The 25,713-nt window shown below is 42.1% G+C and overlaps 1 protein-coding gene across 1 annotated transcript in view; it reads left to right on the forward strand.

The window, feature by feature from the left end:
• The window catches only part of POLK (DNA polymerase kappa), a 1,256,064-nt gene that overhangs the window by 142,934 nt on the left and 1,087,417 nt on the right, over positions 1-25,713 (forward strand). The window contains exon 4 of the mRNA XM_044064442.1: positions 11,989-12,120. Within this exon, the coding sequence (XP_043920377.1) occupies positions 11,989-12,120 (132 nt within the window). The remainder of the gene's footprint in view (positions 1-11,988; positions 12,121-25,713) is intronic.

The raw sequence follows: 25,713 nt of genomic DNA on the forward strand, positions 1-25,713 counted from the left end.
AAAGTTTGTAGATATTGGCAACAATCAGTAAAGCACAGCAAAAGCAACACCTAACTTCACACACAAGCCTACACCCAGTGATCCTCAAGAACAAAGCCTATTAAGCAAGCAAACAATTACCTAGTACCCTTGTCACAGGGGATTGTATTGTATGGCACACACATACTCTTCTCACCAGGCTGGACAAGGAGAAGATGGCAATCATTATCTGGAGCTAAGATCCAAAATATCACACACACACACAGACACACACACACACACACACACACACACGTCACTGCACAACAGGTACCAGTATGACTCTATTGTCCATGTGGGTGTAAATGACCTGAGGTGTAACTCACTGGACTATATGAAAATACTCTGTTCATAGGTTATACTATGTTCATAGGTTAGTATTAGGCTAACTGCTCTTGCGAGCCATTTTAAGCCTAGTCAGTTATCCCCTGTGAGATTCAAACCCTGTGCCTTGTGTTTGTAAGGCAAACACCTTAACCATTAGGCCACCCTTCCAACTCTATAGGTTCATAGATAAGTACTAAGCTAACTGTCCTTGCAAGCCATTTTAAGCATAGCCAATTATCCCTTGTGAGACTCAAACCCTGCACCTCGTGTTTGTAAGGCAAACACCTTAACCATTAGGCCACCCTCCCAACCCCTTGGATCTCTCTAAATATGTGTCACTGACAGGTACAGTACATGCCTTGCAGTGAGTAGCATTCTACCTTCACCAAGGATGATGTTACATTATGAACAGAAAATGATTGAATTTTAATAACTGGCCTAGTTTTTGGCGTCACTCCAGGGGAATCCAATATCCATCAGCATCCATCAACATGGGAAGACATGGTTAACAGACCACTTTGCTTTGCCAAAGATGGTCTGCACCTGTCCTCCCTGAGCTTTTGGATATTGTCTAAATTTTATCCATCCCCTTAGAGCCTTTGCTAGGCAATGTCAAAACCACCAACATAGCAAAAAAAAAAAAAAACCCTCAAAGCAACCTTAAAGGCTTTACTGCTCAGTGTCAGGAGTCTAAATAATAAACTTCACATCCTACAAGCTCTCCTTTCTCTGGAGAATGTAGACATCTTTGCCCTTACTGAGACTTTGTTTAAAAGTCGCAGAAATTACCGCAGCAGTGTAAGGCTAAAGAGCCTTCCACTCATTCAAAACATCAGTAGCACATACAGGGTTAAAGGTGGAGGTGTCTTGATCTATGTTAGCAGCAAATACAACTCTAGATTGGTTAAACAGTATGACGATGACCTGGAGTTCATCAATATCCATATCTCCATAAACAGGGTTCAGTACCATGTCCTGTCCAGCTACAAGTCATCCTCTGTGACCCATGAAGTTCACAACTCTTACTCGACCTACTGTCTAACCAAATACCTAGTTAATGGGAGACTGTGTCTCTATAGACTGGGAAACATACACTGCTTCTAACTCAAAGGCACAACGTTTCCTGGACATTATCAATACAAACACCCCTGACCAGATGGTGCATGCTCCTGCCAGAGGATCAAACACATTGGATCTAGTACTCACCAATATAGGAAAGTATTGCACGCCCCTCAGCCCCCCCATGTCACGTCGTCATTGGTGAAGTTGGACCACAGTGCCTACAGACACTGGACCCATCCCAGTTTGACTTTAAAGGAAGGTCTTGTCTACTTAGCCTTGTAGACTTCTTCCAGAAGGTCCCCATGGCTATGGATGAGGGGAAAATGGTGCATACTACCTGCATACCTTGATCTGGCCGATGAGTTTGATACAGTACCCCACTCTGGTATTGTTGACAAACTCTCAGAATTGGGCATAAATCCATACATTACTATCTGGATTGCCAGCTGGCTCACAGATCGGACCCAAGAATCCAGGATCAGTGAGACCACTTCCACAAAGGGACTGGTCACCAACAGAGTCCCCCAAGGCTCCATGTTAGGCTCACGCATGTTTGGCATCTACTTCTTGGGACTCAAGGCTAATGTTAAAGGCCTTTGGCTCTCCAAGTTTGCTGATGGCTTTAAATTGGGAGCTGTCATAGATTTCGCCCTTGACACCAACATCCTACAAGAGGGTCTAACACAAACAAATAACTGGTGTGAAAGCCAAAGATTAAAACTCAGTTCATAGAAATGGATTATAGTGCCCTTTGGGAAATGCCCATCCAGGCTAATTACTTCATTGATAAAACACCCCTATGAGCTGACCTGATAGTTGGGGATCTGGAAACATGTGTAGACTGTAATCTGACATCAACTGACATACAAAGCCAAGGTAGTAAGAATATCATTCTATGTCACTGAACTCATAAGCAAGGATATGGCATCTAGGTCCAAGGAAGTAATAGTACATCTGTACTCAGCCCTGATCAGATCTATCATTGAGTACAGTGCCCCATTTTGCATGTACCTAACCAGGCACTTGCAATAGTTGCAAATCCTCCAAATGTTCCTCACCAGGAGAATCCAGGGTGTGAATACCTTGTCCTAAACAGATAATGTCCCTATCTGTGTACTCCGCCTCTCAGTAACCTGTATGAGACAATATATGCCTAGCATATAGACATCCTTAGATCCAGCTGTGATGGATCTCTGGCACATCTACAAGACAAACAGCACCAGAAGCACTAAGGACATGAACTTTTTGATAGAGATAGACCCTGCTGGTGGGACTGATGTGTCTCAAAGATCCCCCGCTATGGAATAAGCTCTCCATCTATGTGAAACAAAGTTCATGCCTGACAGTATTCAAAAGAAACATTGATCACTGGATGAGAAATTGCAGATTCATCCCACTTCTGAATACCATATCTCAGATGGACATATGTCGACAGTAAATAAATTGATCAGCAACTAACACACAATACCTTTAGCTATTTCTTTACTAGCATACCCCACCATGTAGGCGTCCAAGGAACTCTGGAACAAAACTGGGTTGCATTGCATGGCTAAGCTTGTAAAGACCGTGGTGGTCATTAGACTAGTATAAACTTGTGAATGTACAAACTAATCATCACTGTATAAATGACTGCAACCAATTGAAACAGCTGGTTTTGGGCTACTTTATTTATGTGATATTGTCTGCTGGCAGGGGAACTACTCATCATCTTTGGATATATATTATTTAGTGTACTTTAGTTTGGTAGTAGCTGTATCTTGGTCTATCAACCATTGATTGGATTTTTGTTTGATCTATTAATTTACTTTATATTATCAGGCTTTATTGTTGTAACACTGTATTGCTTTAAATTTAGATTATAGTTCACTTTTCAATATTTCTTGACCTTTTACTGTGTGTAGTCTTTCCACTGTAATAGCTAGACTTCGATGATGTTGTCATTCTGGTGTTGTGAATGTTTGTAGTTATTTCTGTCTTGTCTAGCCTTCATGGCCAGGGTTGTGGCTGAAAAGGTGTTTGGCCCAGCCCACCTACCCAGTTAACAAAGATAAAATAAAAAATAAGATAAAGGCACAGACTCTGTAAGATTCCACTTTAAAACAGTACCATAAGTAGGCGAATCAAAAAAAATCCGATGACATTGAAAGTAATGACACCTCTAAGCTGAAGGGCTGTGTAATACATTTGCAGTTAGTGCATGACACCGCAAATGTCTGCTGTAAAGCATAGCTTCTTGCTTATATTTGTTTCATTGATGAGGAAGCAGTACGGGAAAACTTTTGTAAAGAGGTTTGAGTAACCGTAAAGGCCCAGATGTATTCCACATATTGAATTTATGATCTTCAAGCTGTAGGACTCTGATCTGGCACGGATCCAACTCAGACGTATACTCCAGCATTGGCTCTGAAATCCAATATCCTCCCCTACCCCTAATGCTCTGCTCACCCTCCTCCTCTCAGATTTCATTTGCCACTCATTACAAACAGCAGGGGTTGCATTACTCCAAGGTCCTGTAAAGGTTTTTGGGTATCTGTAAGTTGATTTCTTGAGTTTTTCTCCCTTTTCTTCTATTATACCCTGTTTTCTCTTACCTTCTTTCCCCGTGTTGGGTGTCCAGTTTTAAAAAAAAAAAAGTCTCCTCCTGCTGCTTCTCTTTCTTTTCTACATTTTGAGAGGGTGTGTGTGCGTGAGTGCATGTGTGTGTGCGTGAGTGCATGTGTGTGTGCGTGAGTGCATGTGTGTGTGCGTGAGTGCATGTGTGTGTGCGTGAGTGCATGTGTGTGTGCGTGAGTGCATGTGTGTGTGCGTGAGTGCGTGCGTCTGTCCGTGAGTGTGTGCGTGAGTGCGTGCGTGACTGCGTGTGTGTGGGCGTGACTGTGCGTGTGTGGGCGTGACTGCGACTGCGCGTGTTTGACTGCGTGTGTGTGAGTGCGTGTGTGAGAGTGTGTGTGTGCGAGTGCGTCTGTGTGTGTGTGAGCGTGAGTGTGTGTGTGTGCCTGTGTGTGCTTGGGTTTTCTTTTTCTTGGCCCTATGGCCGGGGTTCAAGAAGTGTACAGAGTTGTTGTGTGTTTTGGCTTTTCTCGGTTAGGGGTTGCCACAGCGGAACTCTGGTCTGCTAATGATTGGCAGTTGATTTTTACTTACCGAGTTGCCAGCCCTGACGCACAGCCTTCAACGAAGGTACGCCCATTCACGCATGTCTTCACGCAGAAGACACTCTAGCTGAGAGTCAAACCGGAGAGCATCTTACTGTGAGGCGACAATGCTACCGCAGCACCACCACCGCAGATAGGTACTAAACAGAAATAAGATTCCTCCATCTGATGCCCACACTCTCTGCGTGGTGTGTTTGGGAGTTTTCCATTTAGAGTCCTCCTCCTTGATTTATGTAGGCTTCAACCCCTGTGCATTTATCAACAGGAGGAATAAGCTTATTTTGAAGGGCCTTCTCCCTTCTGCAGATGCCTGTTCTTCCTCCGCCCCAGCTTCTGCGACTCAAACTCCCGCTAAGAAGTCTGGGGACAGGGAAAGCACCAGTCACAAGGAGCAGGATCGGCCAAGGAAGAGATCACCTGAACGGTCTTGCTTGGCAGAACCACCCCCCTAAGTCCAGGCCCGAGCAAGCCCGGGGTTCTCCTCTGCTCCGGTCCCCTCGCTTCTCTCCGGAGCCAGCAAATTTAAGGGCTAGGTCCCCTGCCTCTGCCTCCCTTTGGCGTCATTCCCAGCTGGGGTCAGTGGCTTCTTACTCTGAGCCTGTCCAAAGCTGAGGTGGCAAGATGTTGTTGAAGTTTCTTTGGATCCAGATACAACTGGGAGTCTTGCCTGCTCAGTCTCCCTCCAGAGCCATGAGTGCACAGTCTGGTTTCCTCCAGATATCTCCTTCTCAGAGCTGACCTTCGGTTTCAGAGTCTTTGGGTCTGTGGTTTCCGGGTGTTGAGGCCTCTGCACCAATGGACCCTTGTACCTTGACGCTGACAGTTACTTTGAGAGGTTCAGCTACGATGACATGGGAGCAGATTGACAGTCGGAGCCATAGCTTCTGTGTCTGCTCCAAAGGGCTGATGTCGACTGCAAGGCTGTCTTAGTTGTTCCTTCCCCTTGAGGCTTTGGGGCTGGTAAGCTCGGCTCTGTCTCCCCCCTTGGAGCCAGCGGCAGCAGCCCGGTAGGCTCCTCCGCTGATTTTTTCGGCTCTGGCTGGGCTGCCTTCTGGGGTCTTCTTGCCTTCGATATTCGAGGTGGTGGAAGGGTCCTCTTAGCTACTTCGAGAGCCTTGACACTTTCGTCCTCACTGATGATACAGACTAGTATATTGTATTGCTATGCTGATGCATTTTTATAACTTAATGTATGACTCTTTTTGTTTTTATATGGATATTACTTTAAATGAAGGAATGTATTTTTTGGCGCATAAATTTGTATTTAAAGGGCTGATTGATTATTTACGAACATTCTGATGAAGTCCACATCATAGTGGATGAAAGCGCTAAATCTGTAACAACAATTCTGTTTTTAAAAAACGAACGCCAAGCTAACAGCCACCAAACTGGAGAAAATTGAATTTATTTAACCACAAAAATATATTAAAACAATAAAGAAGGTTCTTCTAATCCACGATTAATCCACAAATGTAAGCACTTTAGTTTAATAGGTATTAAACTTCCTCAGGTCATAGGCAGCTGCGTTTCTATTTAGATAGAACTAAAAGTTTGCAAAAATCGGATCATCTTTTCACAACTTTCTCTAAGCCTCGTCTGGGAATTCCTGTTTCTAAGGTTACTCTTGCTCATTGGATTTCTGAGTGTGTTGCTTTGGCCTATCGTTCCAAAGGTTTGTCTGTACAAGGTCCAGTATGGGCACATTCCACCAGATCAGTATCCACTTCTGCAGCCTTTTGGTCTATGGTCCCTATTGACGATATCTGATGTTCTTCGTGTTTCACTGTTGCAGTCATCACATTTGGGGAGAGGCTCAAAAGCAAATCCTTTCCCTGCTATTTAAGAGGGCAGTAGAGCACGTTCCTGCAGAACAGATAGGCCAAGGTTTCTACTCCAGACTTTTTCTGGTACCCAGAAAAAGAGGACACCTGGTGCCCCATCCTCAATCATTCTAAACATCTTCCTGGTGATCCTAAAATTCAAAATGCTCACTCTCCAGCAGCTGCTACCCATGCTCTCCAAGGACGCTTGGCTAGCCACGCTAGATCTAAAAAGAGGCCTACCTCCTTATTCCTGTCAGGGAATCGTGCAGGAAATATCTCTGTTTCAGGGCAGGATCTCAACACTTTCAGTGCTCCTTGCTTCCCTTTGGCTTCTCTACTGCTCCCAGAGTTTTCACAAAATGTCTGGCTCCAGCCATTAGCTTATCCAGATGTACCCATATTTAGACGATGTCCTTATTCAGGCAGACAGACAGGGAAAGCTGCTCAAGCACCTGGCCTTTGTAAAGACCCTACTAACCTCCCTAGGATACTCAGTCAAAAAGAAATCCAAACAGGTGCCCACCCAAAGGATAGTCTTCCTAGGAGCAAGCCTGGACACAGCATCCCAGATGGCATTCCTTACACCAGAAAAACAAATTTTCCTGACAGCCTACTTCTCTCAACTAGCCACCATGAGCCAGTTATCTGCAAGGAAGATCCTGCAAGCTCTGGGGTTCATGGTATCTTGCATACTACTCATTCCATATGCCATAATGCATATGAGGAAACTTCAGTGGTACCTAAAAAGCCTTTGGTGTCAACACTCTCAAGACCTGGAAATGCTTATACCTATAATTCCTTGCCTCAGAAAAGATTTTCTTTGGTGGGCAACAGCATGCTCCCACAACAAGGGACTGCCTTTCTCACCACCCCTGCCACCCAGGCCCTCACCACAGATGCATCAGACTATGCTTGGGGTACACACCTTGTCGGCAGTGCATATACAAGGCCAATGGAGCCCGCATCAAATCCCTCTGCACATCAACCAAAAAGAGATGATGGCTGTCTAGCACACCTTGATAGCTTTCAAACCCCTTCTCTCCCCCAGGGGCTCTCCTGATCAAAACAGACAACACCACTGTAATGTGGTATATCAACAAGCAGGGAGGGACTCTCTCCTACCCTCTGTGCAGACTGCACATGATTTTTTGGCACACAGCCTCTGCTATGCATCTGCACCTGTTAGCACAATTCCTACCAGGCTCTCTCAACTCTCTGGCAGACCAGTTAAGCAGAAATCATCTGGACCCACATGAGTGGCAGCTCAACAGAAGAACCTTCACTCTAATAACTCAGAAATGGGGCACCCCGAAGGTCAACCTCTTTGCCTCCCACACCATCCATCAGCTCAGCAAATTCTGCACCAGGGAGCATCACTGCATGGCTTGGAAAGTGGATGTCCTGTCCTTCCCCTGGATCATTCTATCAGTCTATGCCTTTCCTCCACTACCTCTCATCCGCAGGGCACTGCTCAAAATGAAGGAGGAAAAAACAAAGGCAAATTCTTATAGCTCCAAACTGGCCTCGTCAGCACTGGTATCCCTTGCTGTGCAGCATGTCCCCACTGCCACAATGGCATCTTCCTCAGATTCCAAGCCTCCTGACACAGAGGGAAGGGGAATTCATGCATCCCCAATTGCAGACACTCAGTTTGGCAGCTTGGCTTATTCCCTAACCCCGGATCAATCTGCCAAACTCAGAAAATGAGCTCTAGATGTTATCCATGAGGCCAGATATTCTAGCACTAGAAAGTCGTATGCTGACAAATGGAAAAGGTTCTGTACCTGGATCCAGGCTAAGGGAGCCAATACAGCACAGCTCACCCTCCCTCTCATCCTGGATTACTTAGCTGATCTACTACACATTGGCCTCTCTTTCTCCTCTATAAAAATTCATGCCTCTGCTATTTCTGCTTATTTCCCCACTGAGCAGCCCCTTTTCCCACACCCTTTGATCTAACAGTTCTTAAGAGGGGCTAGCAGCTTGAGGCCATACAGAAGGGCACCAACCCCATCTTGGGACCTTAATTTTGTATTGGAAAAGCTCACCCTTCCCCCTTTCGCACCAGCTTCTTCTGCAGAGCTAAAATTTCTCTCCTGGAAAACTGCATTCCTTCTGGTCATCTCTTCAGCCAGAAGTCTCCGAGCTGCAAGCGCTTATGGCTGTGGAACCCTTCATCATCTTCCATGCTGACAGGGTATCCCTCAGAACTAACCCATCCTTCATGCCCAAGGTGGTGTCCAGTGTGGCTCTCAACCAATCCATCCATTTGCCCACCTTTTTTCCTAATCCCCAGAACAAGGGGGGAAAAATTATGCACTCTCTAGATGTCCACAGACTGCTCAGATTCTATCTGTACAAGACTAAATCCTCCAGAAAGTCTGATCAATTGCTGGCTAGCTTTTCTACAAGGGCAGAAGGCAAAGCCATCTCCAAGCAAACCATTTCCAAATGGGTAGCACACTGCATCCATTTCTGCTACAAGCAACATGGAAAGCCTCCCCCATGGGGGTCAGGACTCACGCCACCAGAGCAGCTTCCACCTCTGCAGCTTTCCTCAGAGGAGTCCCCACCAGGGACATCCTGGAGGCTGCCACCTGGGCATCTGTTCACACTTTCACCAAACATTATCACCTGCCTCTCTTCTCCAAATCCAAGGCAGGATTTGCCTCTGCAGTCTTGCAGGGCATCCTAGCCACCCACTAGCTTCTTTGGCTGCCTCCACCCATTTCTTCAGCTTTGGGAATCAACCCAAATATGATGACTGCAACAGTGAAACACGAAGAACATAGTACAGTTGTGTACACTTAACATAAATGTAGATGTTCGAGTATATTCACTGTTGCAGTCCTGGTTTCCCTCCCTCCATCCCCCTTTCTTCTCTTCTTTACAAGGGACATATTGGTATTTACTTTCTACTGGTGGGGTTCTTCCACCAGAACCTGGCTCCTACTTGGAGGTTCCTTACAGGTTAGGGGCAAGAAAAACTGATGTAATGGTGCTGCCTAACTTTATACTACTGATGATCTGACGTCGGTCCTGAGGCGACAGCAACAGACGTAGAAATACTAAGCCTCTGGTACTCGGGCCAGCCGAGAGCTACCCTGACAGGGATAACCCAAATGTGATGACTGCAACAGTGAATACACTAGAACATCTACATTTATGGTAAGTGTACACAACTGTACTTTCTTCTGCTACCTGGTCCTCTTTGCATACCTCTGTTTCACATTACAAACTGGATATTCTTTCCAGAAGCAGTGCATCCTTTGGCTCAGTTGTGATCCGGGACATCCTTCCATGAGGGCCTCCCAAGGTTATTGTAGCTGGGGACTCTGTCCCACAAGTTGAAGAGCAAATGAAAGCAACAGCTTCAGATAGACATTATGTACTTACAGAACATTTCATCTTAGTTGTTGCTTTTCATCCTTTTTTATTTTTTGGCTATGTAATGGACTAGACACAGGCAGCCATAGTCTCCTTCTTGGCTAGATCTGTGTGTGTGTGTGTGTGTGTGTGTGTGTGTGTGTGTGTGTGTGTGTGTGTTGTGTGTGTGTCTATGCCTCTTTTTTGGTCAGGGATGTAATATTGTTACATCAGTCGCCCTGCTATACAGGGGTCCAGAGAAGTAAATATTGTGGGAAGAAATATCCAGGGAATTGTTATGGCTAGGCTTGTCTAGGCCCTAGAACTGATAGCCTAGTACCAGCCTATGAACCTAGAGCGGTTGGTGCTGTTCTGCAACAAACTCTATCTGAAGGGAGCAGGGAGAGCGGGGCTTGGATTTTGTATCTGATGCTTAAGTATACAGCCAAGTTGTATCCGTGCCGGATCTGAGTCCCACAGGTTGAAGACAAATGAAAAGCAACAACTCAGATGGAACGTTATGGTAAGTACATAACTTCTTTTTTTGAACACTGGAACCTGTATGGGAAAACATTTTGATTGTGCACTTTCCTTGATTGGATGTGTTATAGCATTATAGTACATCTGTGGCAAAAAAATCCTGAGCACTATTCACGTAATGTTTTCTACTTTGAGAAACAGTTTAGGACTGAAGTTAAATGTGTCATGGATATGGTGCTGAAAATAGTATACATGAAACAAAGGCCACTGAAATGTCATCTTTTTGTACAGTGCTGGGAAGCTGTGGAAGGCAACATGCATCAGTCTCATTCATCCCACATAAATATGCTTTCATAGGGAAATGTTTGCCATGTCTTTGTCAACTCAGAAGTAATGGTACAATTCTGTGCACAAGGCATTCTGACTTATTGCTCTTAAATGTTACATAATAAGCTTTGGTGCTTATTGTTAGAATACTTGACAAATATTTGTCAGCGCCTGAACACCATGAATGTTAGTATGCAAGGTACAAATGAAAGCATGCAGAGTTCAATTGACAAAATCTGTGCTTTTCAGCATAAATGTAAAATGTAAATAATATTTACCAGTAATGGAAATGTAAACATGTTTCCTAATGTTGCTTTGACAGACCATGAGGAGACTGCCTCTTATATTAAGTTGTATGAACAGTTAACACACTGGACTTGGTCACTGCTTTCATTTTGGGTGTCACTTGATCAGTGTGAATGGGTTAGTGCACATCATCTTAACTCTTCAGGAGGAGGAGAAAAGAGCTAAATGACATTACAAATGACAAAAGGCTGATGCTAAACTAAGCAAACGTGGATATGAACTAGTATTGGATTCATATTGAAAAGGAGCGTCTTAAATCGTTTAGAAAGCTGAGAATTCTGCTGTAGCTCGCTGTTACTTGTCTACATTAAATGGGATTTTCACCCTTAACCAGTACTAAAATATAAGAAAAGAAATGCACTTTTGCCATAGAAGCTGATTTACATGTTAATCTGTCAAAAATTCATCTGCAGATTCAGCAGCTCTGCAGATGTCATCCGTTATAAGTATCATGTTAGTCATAAGTCCCTCTTGGCCAAACTGGTAAATTTTGGTCTGATTCAAACTTTTGCTGCTGTCTTAGCAAACCCAGTGCTGTAAACTGTCTTTCTGTTATTGCTTCAGTCACAGTGTACTAAATGTAAAATTTGTCAAGATTCTCTTTAAATGCAATTTTCAAAAGTCTTTATCTGTGTATTCATTATGTGCTTGATGCACTGTAGTTATAAAATTAATATAAAAAACACACCTGATCACTGCAGGTGGACTGTGCATTGTGCTCAAACATTTTTGAATGATGGCTTCTGTGAGGTTAAACCACCACAAGGAGGGAATGAAAATCACTGCTTTATAGTAATCGTGCTATATGGAATTGTTCTTTCTGAAATTATTTTGTATTTAAACAGCTTTCTTTTCCCTTACTGTGTTTGTTTTTATGTTTAATCTGGTTTTATATCATTGTTTGACTGAAATTATTCTATGAGTTGAACAGTGTACTGAACATTTTTACCTTTTGTTGTCTCTATTTGTTGTTGTAAGCTGTTGAAACAACAGTCTGCTGGTGTATTCCCATTATTGTTTTATTAATAATGAATCTTAGTATTTAATCACTTTTCACTGCTTGACTGTGATGTGTTATATAATCTGTGTAATAGAAGTGTTTTTTGTTTGTGTATCTTCTGTAGTCTACTTCAAATTATCATGCCAGAAAGTATGGAGTTCGTGCAGCTATGCCTGGATTTATTGGGAAGAAACTTTGTCCAAGTCTTATAATTGTGTCTCCAAATTTTGACAAGTACCGTGCTGTAAGCAAGCAGGTAGTGAGCCTTTGATTCTTCTCACTGATGCTTTCCTCTTCTGCATCGTAGTTTGAGTGAACATGAACCAGTATTGTCAGAAATGCATCACCTTTGAAGGAAATGGAAAAAGTACAGATTTTTCCCTGATCAAGTGGAAACAGTGAAATGCCAATCAGGAAATGTAATGTGTTATTCTGCTCTTATTGTAATGCTTTATCAGACTATGTGCATGAAATATACAATGATCCAAATTCTTAGTCACAAGTGATTAAGTGTTATAAATTATTACTCTTGCCAGTCTCAGTCTAACTTTGTTTGCAAATACCTTGACTAGGTTTATAGAGCCCATCCCTTTTCAACAGTATTTATTACAAAATAATTAGTTAATAAATGAATGCCGGAATTGTTAACCATTGCTTACTGTAGTAACAGTATGCATTTCATCATTAAGTGCAAAGCAGTCCTGAAACACTAAATCTTCTATGGGGCTGTCTCAGTAACTTGGTATAACAATGAACATTCAGTTATAGGGATGTGGCTTTAAGGAAGAATTCCATGTGTGCCTACCTGCTGCTCTAGTCATATGTGTGGTCATGTGGCTTATTGGCATAAATTAGTGAGTGACACCCCTCTTCAACCTTGCTATCTAACTGTACAAGTGCTCTCAAAGTACTTCATTTGTGCTTTTAGCCTCATGCAATAAAAACCTTTTTTCTTTCCAATTCTTTTAGTTGCAGCTCATTTGTGTGCTAAAATTGTAATGTCCCCACTTAGTTACTGTAAAAATAAGTGGTTTGCAGCATTAAGCTTCAAATTTTGTCATGAGTGAACCCTGAATGCATAAGTCAAATGCTTCATCCATAGTGCCAGGAATTCAGATTAACCACCCTTAGTAGGTTTAACAAAGCAATTAGTGCTTGTAACGGAACTTTATGTAGCCTACTGTGATTATCAGGCTTGATTGCCATCTCATGTAATGTCTTCTTATGGAAATCATGTTATCAGATCATATCAGGTCTTCTCAAAGAAAAAAAGCATTTTATATCCTAAGTCTAAGGACCATTCTTCAGAGAAGTTGCACTGTTCCTTGAAGCCCAAGTAATGATTTCTGAAATCTGAAGGGTATTATTCAAGCCACAAAGAACTTGTACTTGCTTATCAAGCTTATGCCCAAAGAGTTCTTGTGATTGTAGGGTGTTCGTAGCTGAAAGGATAAAGCTTTTGAGGGGAAACTCAACACCTTTCAGTCCAGAGGCACTGATAACAGTGCAGTATGCTGGGAGGTCTGGGGTTTGAATCCTAAATGAGATTTCTTATCTTTTTAGTTCTGAGATTCTGACATTGCCTAAGCAGAGGGCTCTTTGAGAGACTGTGTGTGTGTGTGTGATTTTACCCTAGATATGGAATTCTTTAACCTGGAAAAAAATGGTATAGAGGTCTGTCTTGACACGGCAGTGGGGACAACACTTGGTACTTTACATTTCTGTCAAGGCAAGGTGTCAGGTCTCTGTATAGCAGGCCACAGTTTTTACAGGCAAGGACTTATTTATCTTATTTAAGCATTTAGAGGCACAGTGGTGCACAATGTGTAGCATTGCTACCCCACAGCAAGTGGTTCTATGGTTTGGTTCTCTGTTAGGTTGCCTTCTATGCAGATTGTGTCAGTCTTGCTTGTGTTTATGTGGGTTTTCTCCCACTTTAAAAAAAAAAAAAAAAAAAAGCCTTGCAGTAGGTGGATTGGGGACTTTAAATTATCCATAGATGTGAGTGCTTACATGTGTGATACAGAAGAAAGATCTGGCAACTAACTTCTGTTTCCCCCTTTTCCTTGCAAACTCTACAGATAACTGTGACTACCCGCGGGGTCATTTTTAGGAGCCCATTGTAACTTGAGAGAGAGACAAGTTCTATAATCCTTTGCTTATTCTGAAATCACACACCTTAGAACTGGGGCATCCTCCTCTTGGCACACCCATTTTTTTTTTTTTATGGTTTATGTATTGCTTGCTCAGGTAAGTGAACTGCTTGATTTTGAACCCATTTAAGCCACAAAGGTGGTGTTAAAGCATTTAACAACCCCAATATGTAAGCTTGTAGTACAAAGCAGAAAATAATCTAGTTGTATAAAAATGCTAAGACATATAGCCAACGGTGCATAAACATAGATATTCAATACCAAATTAATTTGAAACATATATTTGTTTCTGACATTGAATTAAACACTTTAACTGTCATTTACTAACTTTCATAGTAACGCAAAACAATTTAATACACCTTTTATGCATTCAAAATTGGAAGCATAAAAAGAAGACAGTTTCCTACTTTTGTAATTCTTCAATTTGTAAAATATCATCTTGTCCTTATCCATCTTTGTCAGTTATATTTTCTTATAAACTTTTTTTTTCTTTAACAGTAGGGGAATATGGACCAATAATTTATTCAGTCATTTAATTGTATTTGTCACATGTAGGATAACAATTAGGAGTAAAAAATTAGTTGGATACATGAACGTAATTCAAGTCCTGCAGTATTGTGATGAGCCTTGATGAACATACATTGAATAAACATATGTTGCATTGCAATTCAGTACTAGATATTTCTGAATAGTACAATTGTTTACTTTGATTTGATGCCAAAGATCAAGCTGAGATAGAAAAAGAGAAAGTTCTATATATATGGTTAAATGAGAGAGTAGTAATTAGCAATTAGATAAACTTTCAAGCATGAGATGTGATATAAAAGAGACTTGTATTTCAAAATGGAGCAAAGGTTAGGAGACAGAAGACTGTAACTAGTTAGGATTAGGATGCAATGAAATAGTAGTAAATAAAACAAGTGTTTGGTGCTTACAGTTATGGTATTTGCCTAGGGTTGAGCAGGAGCATAACCAGGAGTTATTTAAGCCTTGTTTAAGCTGATTTTTGATAACCTTTAGTTTTTCAGTTTGCTTAAAGTGTAGTGGTACAGAGTTCCAAAGTTTGGCAACATAGCAGGAGAGTGAGTCACCAGCAGTATTACTTTTGATGATGAGAGTAGAAGTGTTTTGTTTTGAGAGTGTAGTTCCTTGGCTGGGAAATAATATTATAAGGGGATTTTGTTGTGCTGGACAGTTTTCTGATTTATATTTATTAGGCTATGGGCACTGAGTAGTTGTGAGTAGGTAAAGATACTGTGGGAGTTCTATCCAGTCTAATTGTTTTAAGAGTATGCAGTGGTGCCTTTTTTTAGTTTGGTGACAAATTTAACAATGTTATTGTAATAGCTGCTTAATTTCAATTTTTGAGTGCTGCGAAAGTTATTCAAGGTGGGGAGGCATAAAGGAGAGATGGTATTAATATTGTTGATGCAGTGTTTTTTTCCCCCCTCTAGTACTGTCAGTGAGATGGTGCTTACTTTTGTATAATAAACCAAATTTTTGGTGTTTCCAACAGCTTGTAGAATGTGTAGGTGTTTATCCATTGTGACTCCCAGTAGCTTTGATTGGTTTACTATTTCTGTTCTGGTGTTACTTTTGGGGGGGGTATTTTGAAATTTTTTTTTTTTTTATCTGAGAAGTCTTTTAGGGTAAAGACCATTATTTTTTTCAGGATTTAGAAGAAGGTAGTGTCTGTGTGAAGTTTATTTATAAAGATATTGGATATGAAGGGGCCAAGTGCTGAACCCTGTGGGACTCCACTGGAAACAACTTGGAAAGTTGAAAAGTCTTGGAGCTGTTTTACTGCCTGCTATCTACCTGCAAGAGAGCTGTGGAACCATGATAGGGCCAAGTTGGAGACATGCCTATCGACCTCTAAGCACAAGAAATTTGGAAAAGCCAAAAATAATGGGGAAACAAGGGTTCAAAATCAAGAATAGATTTTTAATATTGCACTTAAACTTAGAACATTGCTAGAATAACAGGTCATTGTTTAGAGACTTCAGTCCTCAATGATTTGCTAGAAAACCACAAATTCTATGAAGAAAAGACCAAAAATACGAGTAAAAAATGTCAACATTCAATGAAAATATGGACACTTTACAGAGAGGTTGAGGAATTAAATTTCTGTGAATAGATTTTGGTGAGTGTGTGTGAGTCGAGTGCTTTTGATGGGTCAAGGAAAATGGATAGCAAGTGGCCAGAATTTTTCATGTGGTTTTATAGTGTTTGTTAAAGGAAAACTCAAACCTCTCCTACAGTTTAACTCAATCTTTAGGTTTCTTTACTCCCTGCAATATGGTTCCAGCATTGTGTAGGTACTAGAAATATGCTTGTACTTTTCCTTGCATTGATGTCAAAGGAAGGGAAAGCCCACCTACTTTTTTTAAGCTCAACTTCTCACATACTTTGCAGAGGAGTTTGTCTCCACCTGCATGATGTATCATAGACACAGTTAAATCTGTAGTTTACCCTGTCAGGTACTGCTGTCAGTCTTTAGATGGGCAATTAATCCTGCTTATGTCAAGAGCACAGCCGCTGATACAAAAAAGACAGAAAGCTGTGGAACTGTTTTCCACTGTTTTATTGCAGAGAGAAAGAGAACTTAACACCTCACTTTTATAGCAAAACAAAGCAATTAAGTCAGTCAGGGGTTTAAAGCCAATTGTTAACTATTCTGACAAATTTACATAAGCAGCAACACAGTATTGAAATGCTAAGCTTTAAATGTTGGCTATTTATAACAGTTTATATGTTAAGATAACTTAAATGTATTAGACAAAAGTCAGAAAATATTTTTATTGTATCAGTGCATTTACTGTTTTCAAGCCAATCCCCAACACGCACACACACACTGGCAACTCGGTACATAAAAATCAACTGTCAATCATTAGCGGACCAGAGTTCCGCTGTGGCGACCCCTAACCGGGAAAAGCCAAAAGACACAACAACAACTCTGTACACTTCTTGAACCCCAGCCATGGGACCAAGAAAAAGAAAACCCAAGCAAACACACACACACACACACACACACACACACACACACACACACACACACACACACACACACACACACACACACACACACACAGGCCAGAACTGCAGAAAGAGAGACAGGTGGCAACCCTATCAACTAGGTGCACTGATACTGTTCATAAAAAGGTATTTTATGCTTTTTTTGTGACACTTCCAGAGGGGGGTGCATATCTGGTGCATGCAGATCCGTTGTAAGCAATTCCCACTGACTTTGAGTCAGTCCTTATATTGAGTGCATGGGCATTTTGTAGTCCTCAAAAGAAAGGTGACAAATGATGGCAGCCATAATATACAGCTGAATTTACTTTAACATACATTTACTGTGTGCCCTTGCATTAAAAACAATTATAAGTGCTTTACTGTGTTTAAATGCGCACACGCACGCACACACACACACACACACACACACACACACACACACACACACACACACACACAGTCTGACGTGCATTTAAACATTGTACTGCATCCAACATCTAGTACTCAACATGCTACATACATTTTTATACACACACACACATCTGTGCATGTGTCTTCATGTGTAGACACACATAAACAGTTAAACAAAGTTTCCATTTTGATATGTTTTTTCTTGAAAGGATATGAAATACATTCACAATCATATAATCTAGTTCTCCATTACACACACACACACACACACACTATGTTTTTGTACACATGTACTTTATACACAAACACACACACCCATACTATATTGTGTGTGTGTGTGTATACATACACACACGTACACGAGCACACACACACACACACACACACATATATATATATATATATATATATATATATATATATATATATATATATATATGCACACACACACACACACACATGCACACACGCGTGTGTGCAGTATGGGTGCATACAATTCATTATTTTTAATAAACATAAGAGTTAAGCATTATTAATGTATACAATCTAGTAAATGTTTTACTGTCACACATTGACCAAGATTGTAGTCAGTATTTTTTTTCTTTATTGCTAAGTGCATTTAATACTTATCTTACCAGTGTAGCCCAAGTCGTGGCTGATAAGGACCCTGAGACCAGTTCACTTTCCTGGTTACCAAAGTATAAATAAATATGAAATAGGAAAAAAAGAGGGTGAACATGACAGAAATTACAAACTAGTAAAGCATGTTTTAATTTTGCATCTTTCATGAGACAGAAAAAAACTTCAAACTTAAGTCTGTCTGCTACTTCTCAATGCCTTCGATGGGGAGTCTTACTACTTATCGTGATACAGCAAGGATCATTTATTGCAGTGAGGGTTTTCACACCTCAGCATGAAAGTGTGGGGGAAGGTATGTCAATTCTTTTAGGACTACAAAATACTCCCTTTATAGATACCTGTTATTTAACTACTTTCTTTTGCTGGAAGTAGCTAACAGCAATTTATAGCATAGAACAAGCTCTGACAGATATAAATGAAGCTTAGTCAGGAAAAAATAGAAGTAACTCTGCCATCTAAACACACTTTCTATAACAATGCTTTACAGTCCTGCCATTCTATCTTACTGGCATGAGAAAAACAGCACCACTTCCTTATGTCTAGCATGACTCGTATAGAGAGGACATGAAATGTATTCTGGGAAGAAGGCATGAAAGCATGAAAACAAGATCACGTTACCAAGGCAGGCCTCATCATCCTTCATTTTGAGGGAAACATTAAAATTGTAAAGGAAGCCCTCGGAGTGATTTTGAGGCATTAAAATAGCTCAAAAACAAAGATACAATGAAAAAGAAGTTTTTTTGTGTTCTAAGGCAGAGTTTTCCTATAAACTGAGGGCAGCAGTTATGATACTATGTTTGGGGTGAAAACCATGTTTGGTGTTTGAGACTAGGTTCTTGTTAATTAAGTATTTTAAGAGTTGTGAATGGATACATTTTTCCAGGATTTTGATAGATGTGTTAAGATGGCAAATAGGTAGGATTGCCACCTTTTAAGCGGGCCAAAGTGGGACATGGGGGGGGTGGCCAATGACACTGGCCACACCCTCTACCATGATGTCACCACCAGAGTGGTGAAGGAGATGCTGTTGTGGGTACGACGGATGGCTGCTAGACTGGCTAGCTGGTTGGTGGGCGTAGCAGCTGGATGGATGAATGACCGGATGGATGGCTTTGATGGATGGATGGCTGAATGAATGGATGCATGGCCGGCTGCATGAATGGATGGATGGCTAGCTACATGAATGGCTGGGGGCTGGATGGATGGCTGGCTGGAGTGGCTAGCTGGTTGGTGGGAGTAGCTGCTGGATGGATGGCTTGATGGATGGATGCTGGGCTGGATGGATGACTGGCTGCATGAATGGATGGATGGCTAGCTGCATGGATGGCTGGCTGGCTGGATGAATGAATGGATGGAGGAGGATGGATGGCTGGCTGGAGGAGGATGGCTGGCTGGAGGAGGAGGAGGATGGCTGGCTGGATGGATGGAGGAGGATTGCTGGCTGGCTGGATCGCTTGTTATAAAAAAAAAAATCTTGGTAGTTTTTTAGCTGCTGTAAAAGCACTGAAAACAAAGCACTCCTACAGCAATGATCTTTGCAGGGCTCTTCCTGCCCCAATCCCCACCCCTTTTGTGAAATGCAGCCAATTGCTGCACGAATTAAAGCACCTGGACCTAACAGGTGGCAGCTTTGCCTGCAGGTCCGGGTTGGTGATGTAACTGAATTGCTGTGAAAAAGCCGGAAGTAATTGCCACTTTTCCCCGGCAATTCAGTGCGATCGCAAAAGCGGGACTTTGCAGGTCCCACTACTTGATACAGCGGGCAATGGGATAAGGTGGCTTAACCTGTGAGTGCCCCGCTGACAACGGGACGGGTGGTAACCCAAGCAATAGGTCTATAGTTGAATTCTGTGGATGTGCTATTTTGTGTGGGGTATAACAGACTTTTTTTTTCTCCAGAGGACTAGGACATAGTTTTCTGAGACAGAATCGTTTATAAGGATAAAGACTGTATAAGTGAGGAATGTATGCTGCTATTTTTTTCAGATATTCTGCAAGTAAACTGTCTGCTGATGGTGGTGCTTAGGACAGGCAGGAAACTTACCTAACCTGATGATGTGGCTGAGTTTCTGTTTTTTGTGGGATTGTGGGTATCGAGTTGTTACCCTTGAGTACAGAGAGAAGTTTGTATACAAAAAAGAATTGAATTGCTAAGTGTTGTCTTTGTTGAGGTTTGTTGTGGTTGAGGGTGTGTTGGATTGGCCTGGCTATAGGAATTTATTAGTGGAGGACCAGAATTGCTTTGGACTGCTCTTTTTGTGCTGAAGCAATTGTTAGTAAGATTGCTTGGCTGATTTAATCTTTTGTTTAGTTAGGTTTTGTTTATAAGGTGTCTAAAATTTTTATAGATGCATTTTGTTTTCTTGTTAAGCCATTCTGTTCCTGCTTTTATTTCAGTGGCATGAGTTGAGTTTTTTTAGTTAAGCATGGGGGCTGGGTTTTATTCACCTCTTTGTATGAAGGGGTGCATGGTGATACAGTATATTAAAATGCCTTGTTGAAATTAGTTATTGCCTTGTCAAGGGGTAGACACTTAAGAGATGACCTGTTAGTGTCTTAGGCTATTATGCTTTTTTGTGTTTGTGTGTGTGTAAGACTCTGTACTTGTTTGTAGAGTACTTGATTTTTTTCTAATTATTTATGAATAATGTGGGGAGATGTTACAGTGGAACATTGAGCTGTTTTGACTTGGATGCCATTCTCTTACTTGAAAGTTGTGCAAAGTAGAATGACTTGCTCACCACATTAGACTTGTGGTAGTCAGCGGTCAGGTTACTATCAACATGCATTCCAGATCCCTAACCACTGGGTCTACATTTTAGGGGTGGATTATCATTGTTAAGTAGTTTAGGCAAATTCATTTTTTAATATCCTTTCATGTACTCCACATTTGTTTCCACGCCTGTGTCTTGTGTATAAATTGCTATAATATTTAGTCATTGCTTTCCTTATCTCTCTTGGGTCTAGTATCTTGGTTTGATACCTCAGTTATCATTTTCCACTGTTTGTTGCCTTAATCTTTGCACTAGGAAGATTTGTTTCATTTGTTTAATCCTGTATTCATTTCAAGTTTTCTAAATAATTTATAATTGTTTTGTCTGTCTAATCTGTTTTTCCCATGTACATACACTGAGAAGTCTTTTCTGTCTTTGTAGCATTTTAACTCTATCTTATGACTTCCAGATGTTTATTTTTGCTACCTGTCCAAATTTCTCTAGCTTTATTTACATTTAAATTTCTGTTTTAATTTGCAGTCGTCCCAGGTCAAATCAGGCTCTTCATTACTGGAAATGGGTTATTCTGATATTTGTTCTACCCAGTCTGCAAATATTTTCTTTCTTAGAAGGTATGTTGGGAAATGCCATTGATGTTCTTCATCTCACATTGCTGCAGTCCTTACATATGGGTAGTCCGCTGTCCTCGGTCGGCCCGAATACCAAAGTATTAGGCTGACGTCGGTCAAGGCGCTTAAAACTGACATCAGGACGTCAGGGTACAAAAGCGCATGACCGACGTCATATCCTCAGTCTTTTTTGCCGCATGGTCCGATGCAGAAGCAGCGTTGCAAGTGCCGTTCGGCGTTCTGAAATTTTTCGAGTTCGGAGTTTCAGACCGAATCCAAGTTGGCTAAGTACCCGTTGGGAATATTTTGGTTTTTTCTTGCCTCAGTGTATTACCGGATGTCAGAAAAAGTGAATAATTGTATTTCTTGTGGGAAACAGATACCGCATAGGGATTATCATTCTTTGTGCATTCCTTGTTTGGGGCCTGAGCACGACGTAGTCGGGTGTCGCTTTTGTGCTAGGTTCAATAAGCGCACTATTAAGCGAAGGTTAGATTGTGCTAGGCTGGTCTTCGATAAGCGGTGCAATTATAATATGCCGTCGGATTCTCCGGCGCCCGCTTCCACGAAGAAGCGCAAAGACAAAACAGTTAAACCCAGGCAAGATGAGTCGTCCGTTCCGGACGCCGGTTCTTTAGAGGCTTCAGTGGAGCCGGTGGTTCCGATGGAGGCTTCTCTGGAGTCTCAGGGGGAGACTTTGATTTTGCAGGATGTGGCCTCTCAAGAGGCAGGTCAGGCTGAAGGGGCTTCTCAGGTTACTGTACTCCCCTCCCTTCCCAGGGTGGTTAGGCCCTCTCCTTCTGTTTCCAAGGCTTCTTCCAGAGGCAGGCCAGGTCTAGCTTCTGTTGGTGTCACTCCTAGTTCAGCAGGGTCTGTGCCTAAGAAGCACATGCTTAAAATGGCAGAAGATTTGATTACTCTGATTAGAGGTTCTTTGCCCCCTCCTGATAAGAGGCCTAGGGTGGAGCCAGAGTTGGAAAGTTTTGAACAGACTTCGGATGTTTCAGAGTCTTCGGCTGAAGACTTGCAGGAGTACTCTCCTTATTCTGATTCTGATGCAGAAGATTCCACTCCTTCTGCTTCTCCTCCAGAGGATTTTTCTTTTTCAGAGACACTTCATTCTATGAGGGAACATTTTAAGTGGGAAGGTCAGGACTTCTCTGATTCACGGAAAAGGCTTAGGGAATTTTTGTTTTTACCTCAACATAGGCCCTTAGCTATACCCCCTGTTCTGGATGTTGTGCAAGATGTGTTTTCAGAGGCTTCACTTAATCCTGATTCTCTGCCTCCTGCGCCTGTTAAACCGGATAGGTATTACAGGGTACCTGAGGCTCATAAATATCTCTATAAGAGTCCCAGGGCGGACCCAGAAACTATTAGTCAGGGACCTAAGGGTGTCAGGGCCTCTGTTGTAAAAAATCCGGTTCCTCTAGATAAAGAGGCCAGAGCTTTGGATAGATGGGGAAAGAAGGTCTATACATCTTCTACCTTAGCAATGAGGGCTTTGAATTGCCAGTTTCATATGTTGAAATATCAAAATTTTCTTCTTTCTCAATTGAAATCTAAGGTGGATGCTCTGGCAGAAGGCATTAAGTGTAAAGAATTACAAGATTTGGTGCATGTCTCTGAACAGGTGGGTAAGCATTCTTTACAATGTGGTTTTGATGCTTTGCAGGCCTCTTCTAGGGTGGCTGCCACTGGTTCAGTTCTTCGCAGGCACGCCTGGCTGAAGGATCAGAATTTATCTGACCATGTTAAGACAAGGATTTTTGGATGCTCCTTTGCAGTCTGAAGTGTTGTTTGGTCCACCTGTGGAGTCAGTCTTGAAGAAAATGGAAGACAAGGCTAAGTCTATGCAGACTGTTAAAGATTTTTTGCAAGTTCAGCCTCCGAAGTTTAGTAGGAATTGGCCTGCTAAGGGGTGGACGTATCCTTCTTATGATTCTCAGTCTAGGGGTAGATCTAGACGTGGTAGGGGCAGAGCTCAGAGTTCCTTCAGACCTAGAACAGGGAGTTCTCCTGCACAATCTTCGAGTGAGGGCAGGGGCCAGTCCTTTCGTAAACAGGCCCAATTACCTATTTTTTCAGCTGCCAGATCCTTTTTGCCTGGCAGCACCTTTGGGAGGACGGTTGGCACTCTTCAAGGAAAATTGGATTTTAATTACCCAGGACAAATGGGTATTGGATATCATACACCAAGGTTACAAGTTTTATTTCCATACCTTGCCTCCTTTCAAAGGCATGCCAGACGTTCCTCCTCAGCAAAGACTAGAGGCTCACAAACAAATTTCTCTACTACTTCAAATAGGAGCTATACAACCGGTTCCCCTGCCAGAAGTGGGCCTAGGATTTTATTCTCGCCTGTTTCTAGTACCAAAGAAAGGGAACACGTGGAGACCAATTTTGGATTTATCTATCCTCAACACATATCTGGACATTCCCAAGTTCAAAATGTTGACGTTACAACAGCTTTTACCTCTGCTGGGCAAAGATCACTGGATGGTGACTCTGGATCTCAAGGAGGCTTACCTTCATGTTCCTATCAGGCCCAGTTGCAGGAAGTATCTGCGTTTTCGGGCTGGGACTTTTCATTATCAATTCTCTGCATTGCCTTTTGGCTTATCTACTGCGCCCAGAGTGTTCACGAAGGTTCTGGCTCCAGTGGTAGCTTTCTTCAGGCTAAGAGGAATACAAATCTATCCTTATTTGGACGATTGCCTGATTCTGGCTCAAGGAAAGGACAAACTTCTTCATCATTTACAGTATGTGATGGCAGTGTTAAGATGCCTAGGGTATTCTGTGAACGAAATAAAGTCCAGTCTAGTACCCTCTCAGGACATGTGCTTTCTGGGTGTGAGACTGAATACAGCATCTCAGACGGCCTTTTTGACCCCGGACAAACAAAAGAATCTTTCTCTTTATTTCCATCAATTGTCTCGTCAGTCCAGGCTGACTGCAAGGACAGTCCTTCAAGCCTTGGGGTTCATGGCATCTTGTATTCTGGTACTTCCCAATGCCAAACTGCATATGAGGAAGCTACAATGGTATCTCAAAAATGTATGGACGCAACACTGCCAAGATATGGACACTGTCATTCAGGTAATACCTTGCATTCAAAAGGAATTTTTGTGGTGGGCTCAGGAATGTCACCTAAACAAGGGACTCTCTGTGGTCCGACCAGAGGCGAGTCAGATTCTAACGACAGATGCCTCAGACAAAGCTTGGGGAGCTCATCTAAATGGAAAATGGGTACAAGACACGTGGCCTGCCAGACTGCAACATTTACATATCAACTTGAAGGAGATGTTAGCAGTCCAATTTGCATTGATAGCTTTCAAGGATTTACTTCTTCCAGGGCAGGTGTTGATTCAAACAGACAACACAACTGTCATGTGATACATCAACAAGCAAGGGGGGACACATTCATACCCTCTATGCAGACAAGCAATGATTTTGTGGGAGACTGCTCTCAGTTTACAGCTAAATCTTCAGGCAAGGTTTCTGCCAGGAGCACAGAACTCCTTAGCAGATGTGTTGAGCAGACAAATTATGGATCCCCACGAGTGGAAATTGGATCCTCATGTATTTCAAGAATTGACAGTGTTATGGGGAACTCCAGGCATAGATCTGTTCGCTTCTCCACTAAATTACCAGTTGCCAAAGTTTTGCACAAAAAGGTTTCATCCCACAGCTTGGAAAGTGGATGCTCTCTCATTCAATTGGAGCAATCTTCACGTGTATGCCTTTCCACCACTGCCTCTCCTCCCAAAGGTACTCCTGAAGGTCAGACAGGACAAACCAACCATGATTTTAATAGCTCCGGATTGGCCTCGACAGCACTGGTACCCATTACTGAGAAGTCTGGTACGGGAGCCTCCATGGCCTTTGCCTTCGATTCCACACCTGCTGTCTCAGGAGAACAGTCATTTACTCAATGTCAAACTTCACTCTCTGCATCTAACAGCCTGGCATATTCTGTTTTAAACCCTGGAGGGTCTCAGCTTCCACAACAAGTTTTGAATGTTATTTTGGAGGCCAGAAGGCCTAGTACAAGGAAAGTTTACGCAGATAAATGGAGGAGATTTTTAATTTGGAGTACAGCTAAGGACTTTGTTTCTAAACCTAATTTAAGTGTTGCTCTTCAATACCTTACTGAGTTATTGGACAAAGGTTTGTCCTTCTCCTCTATAAAGGTTCATGCTGCAGCAATTTCTGCTCACTATGACTGTGACCCACCATTATTTTCTCATCCTTTGTTTAAGCAATTCCTTAGAGGGGCAAAAAATAT

The sequence above is a fragment of the Protopterus annectens genome, chromosome 2.part2 (genome assembly GCF_019279795.1).
Source record: "Protopterus annectens isolate FY-2018-M chromosome 2.part2, PAN1.0, whole genome shotgun sequence".
NCBI classification, from domain to species: Eukaryota; Metazoa; Chordata; order Ceratodontiformes; family Protopteridae; genus Protopterus; species Protopterus annectens.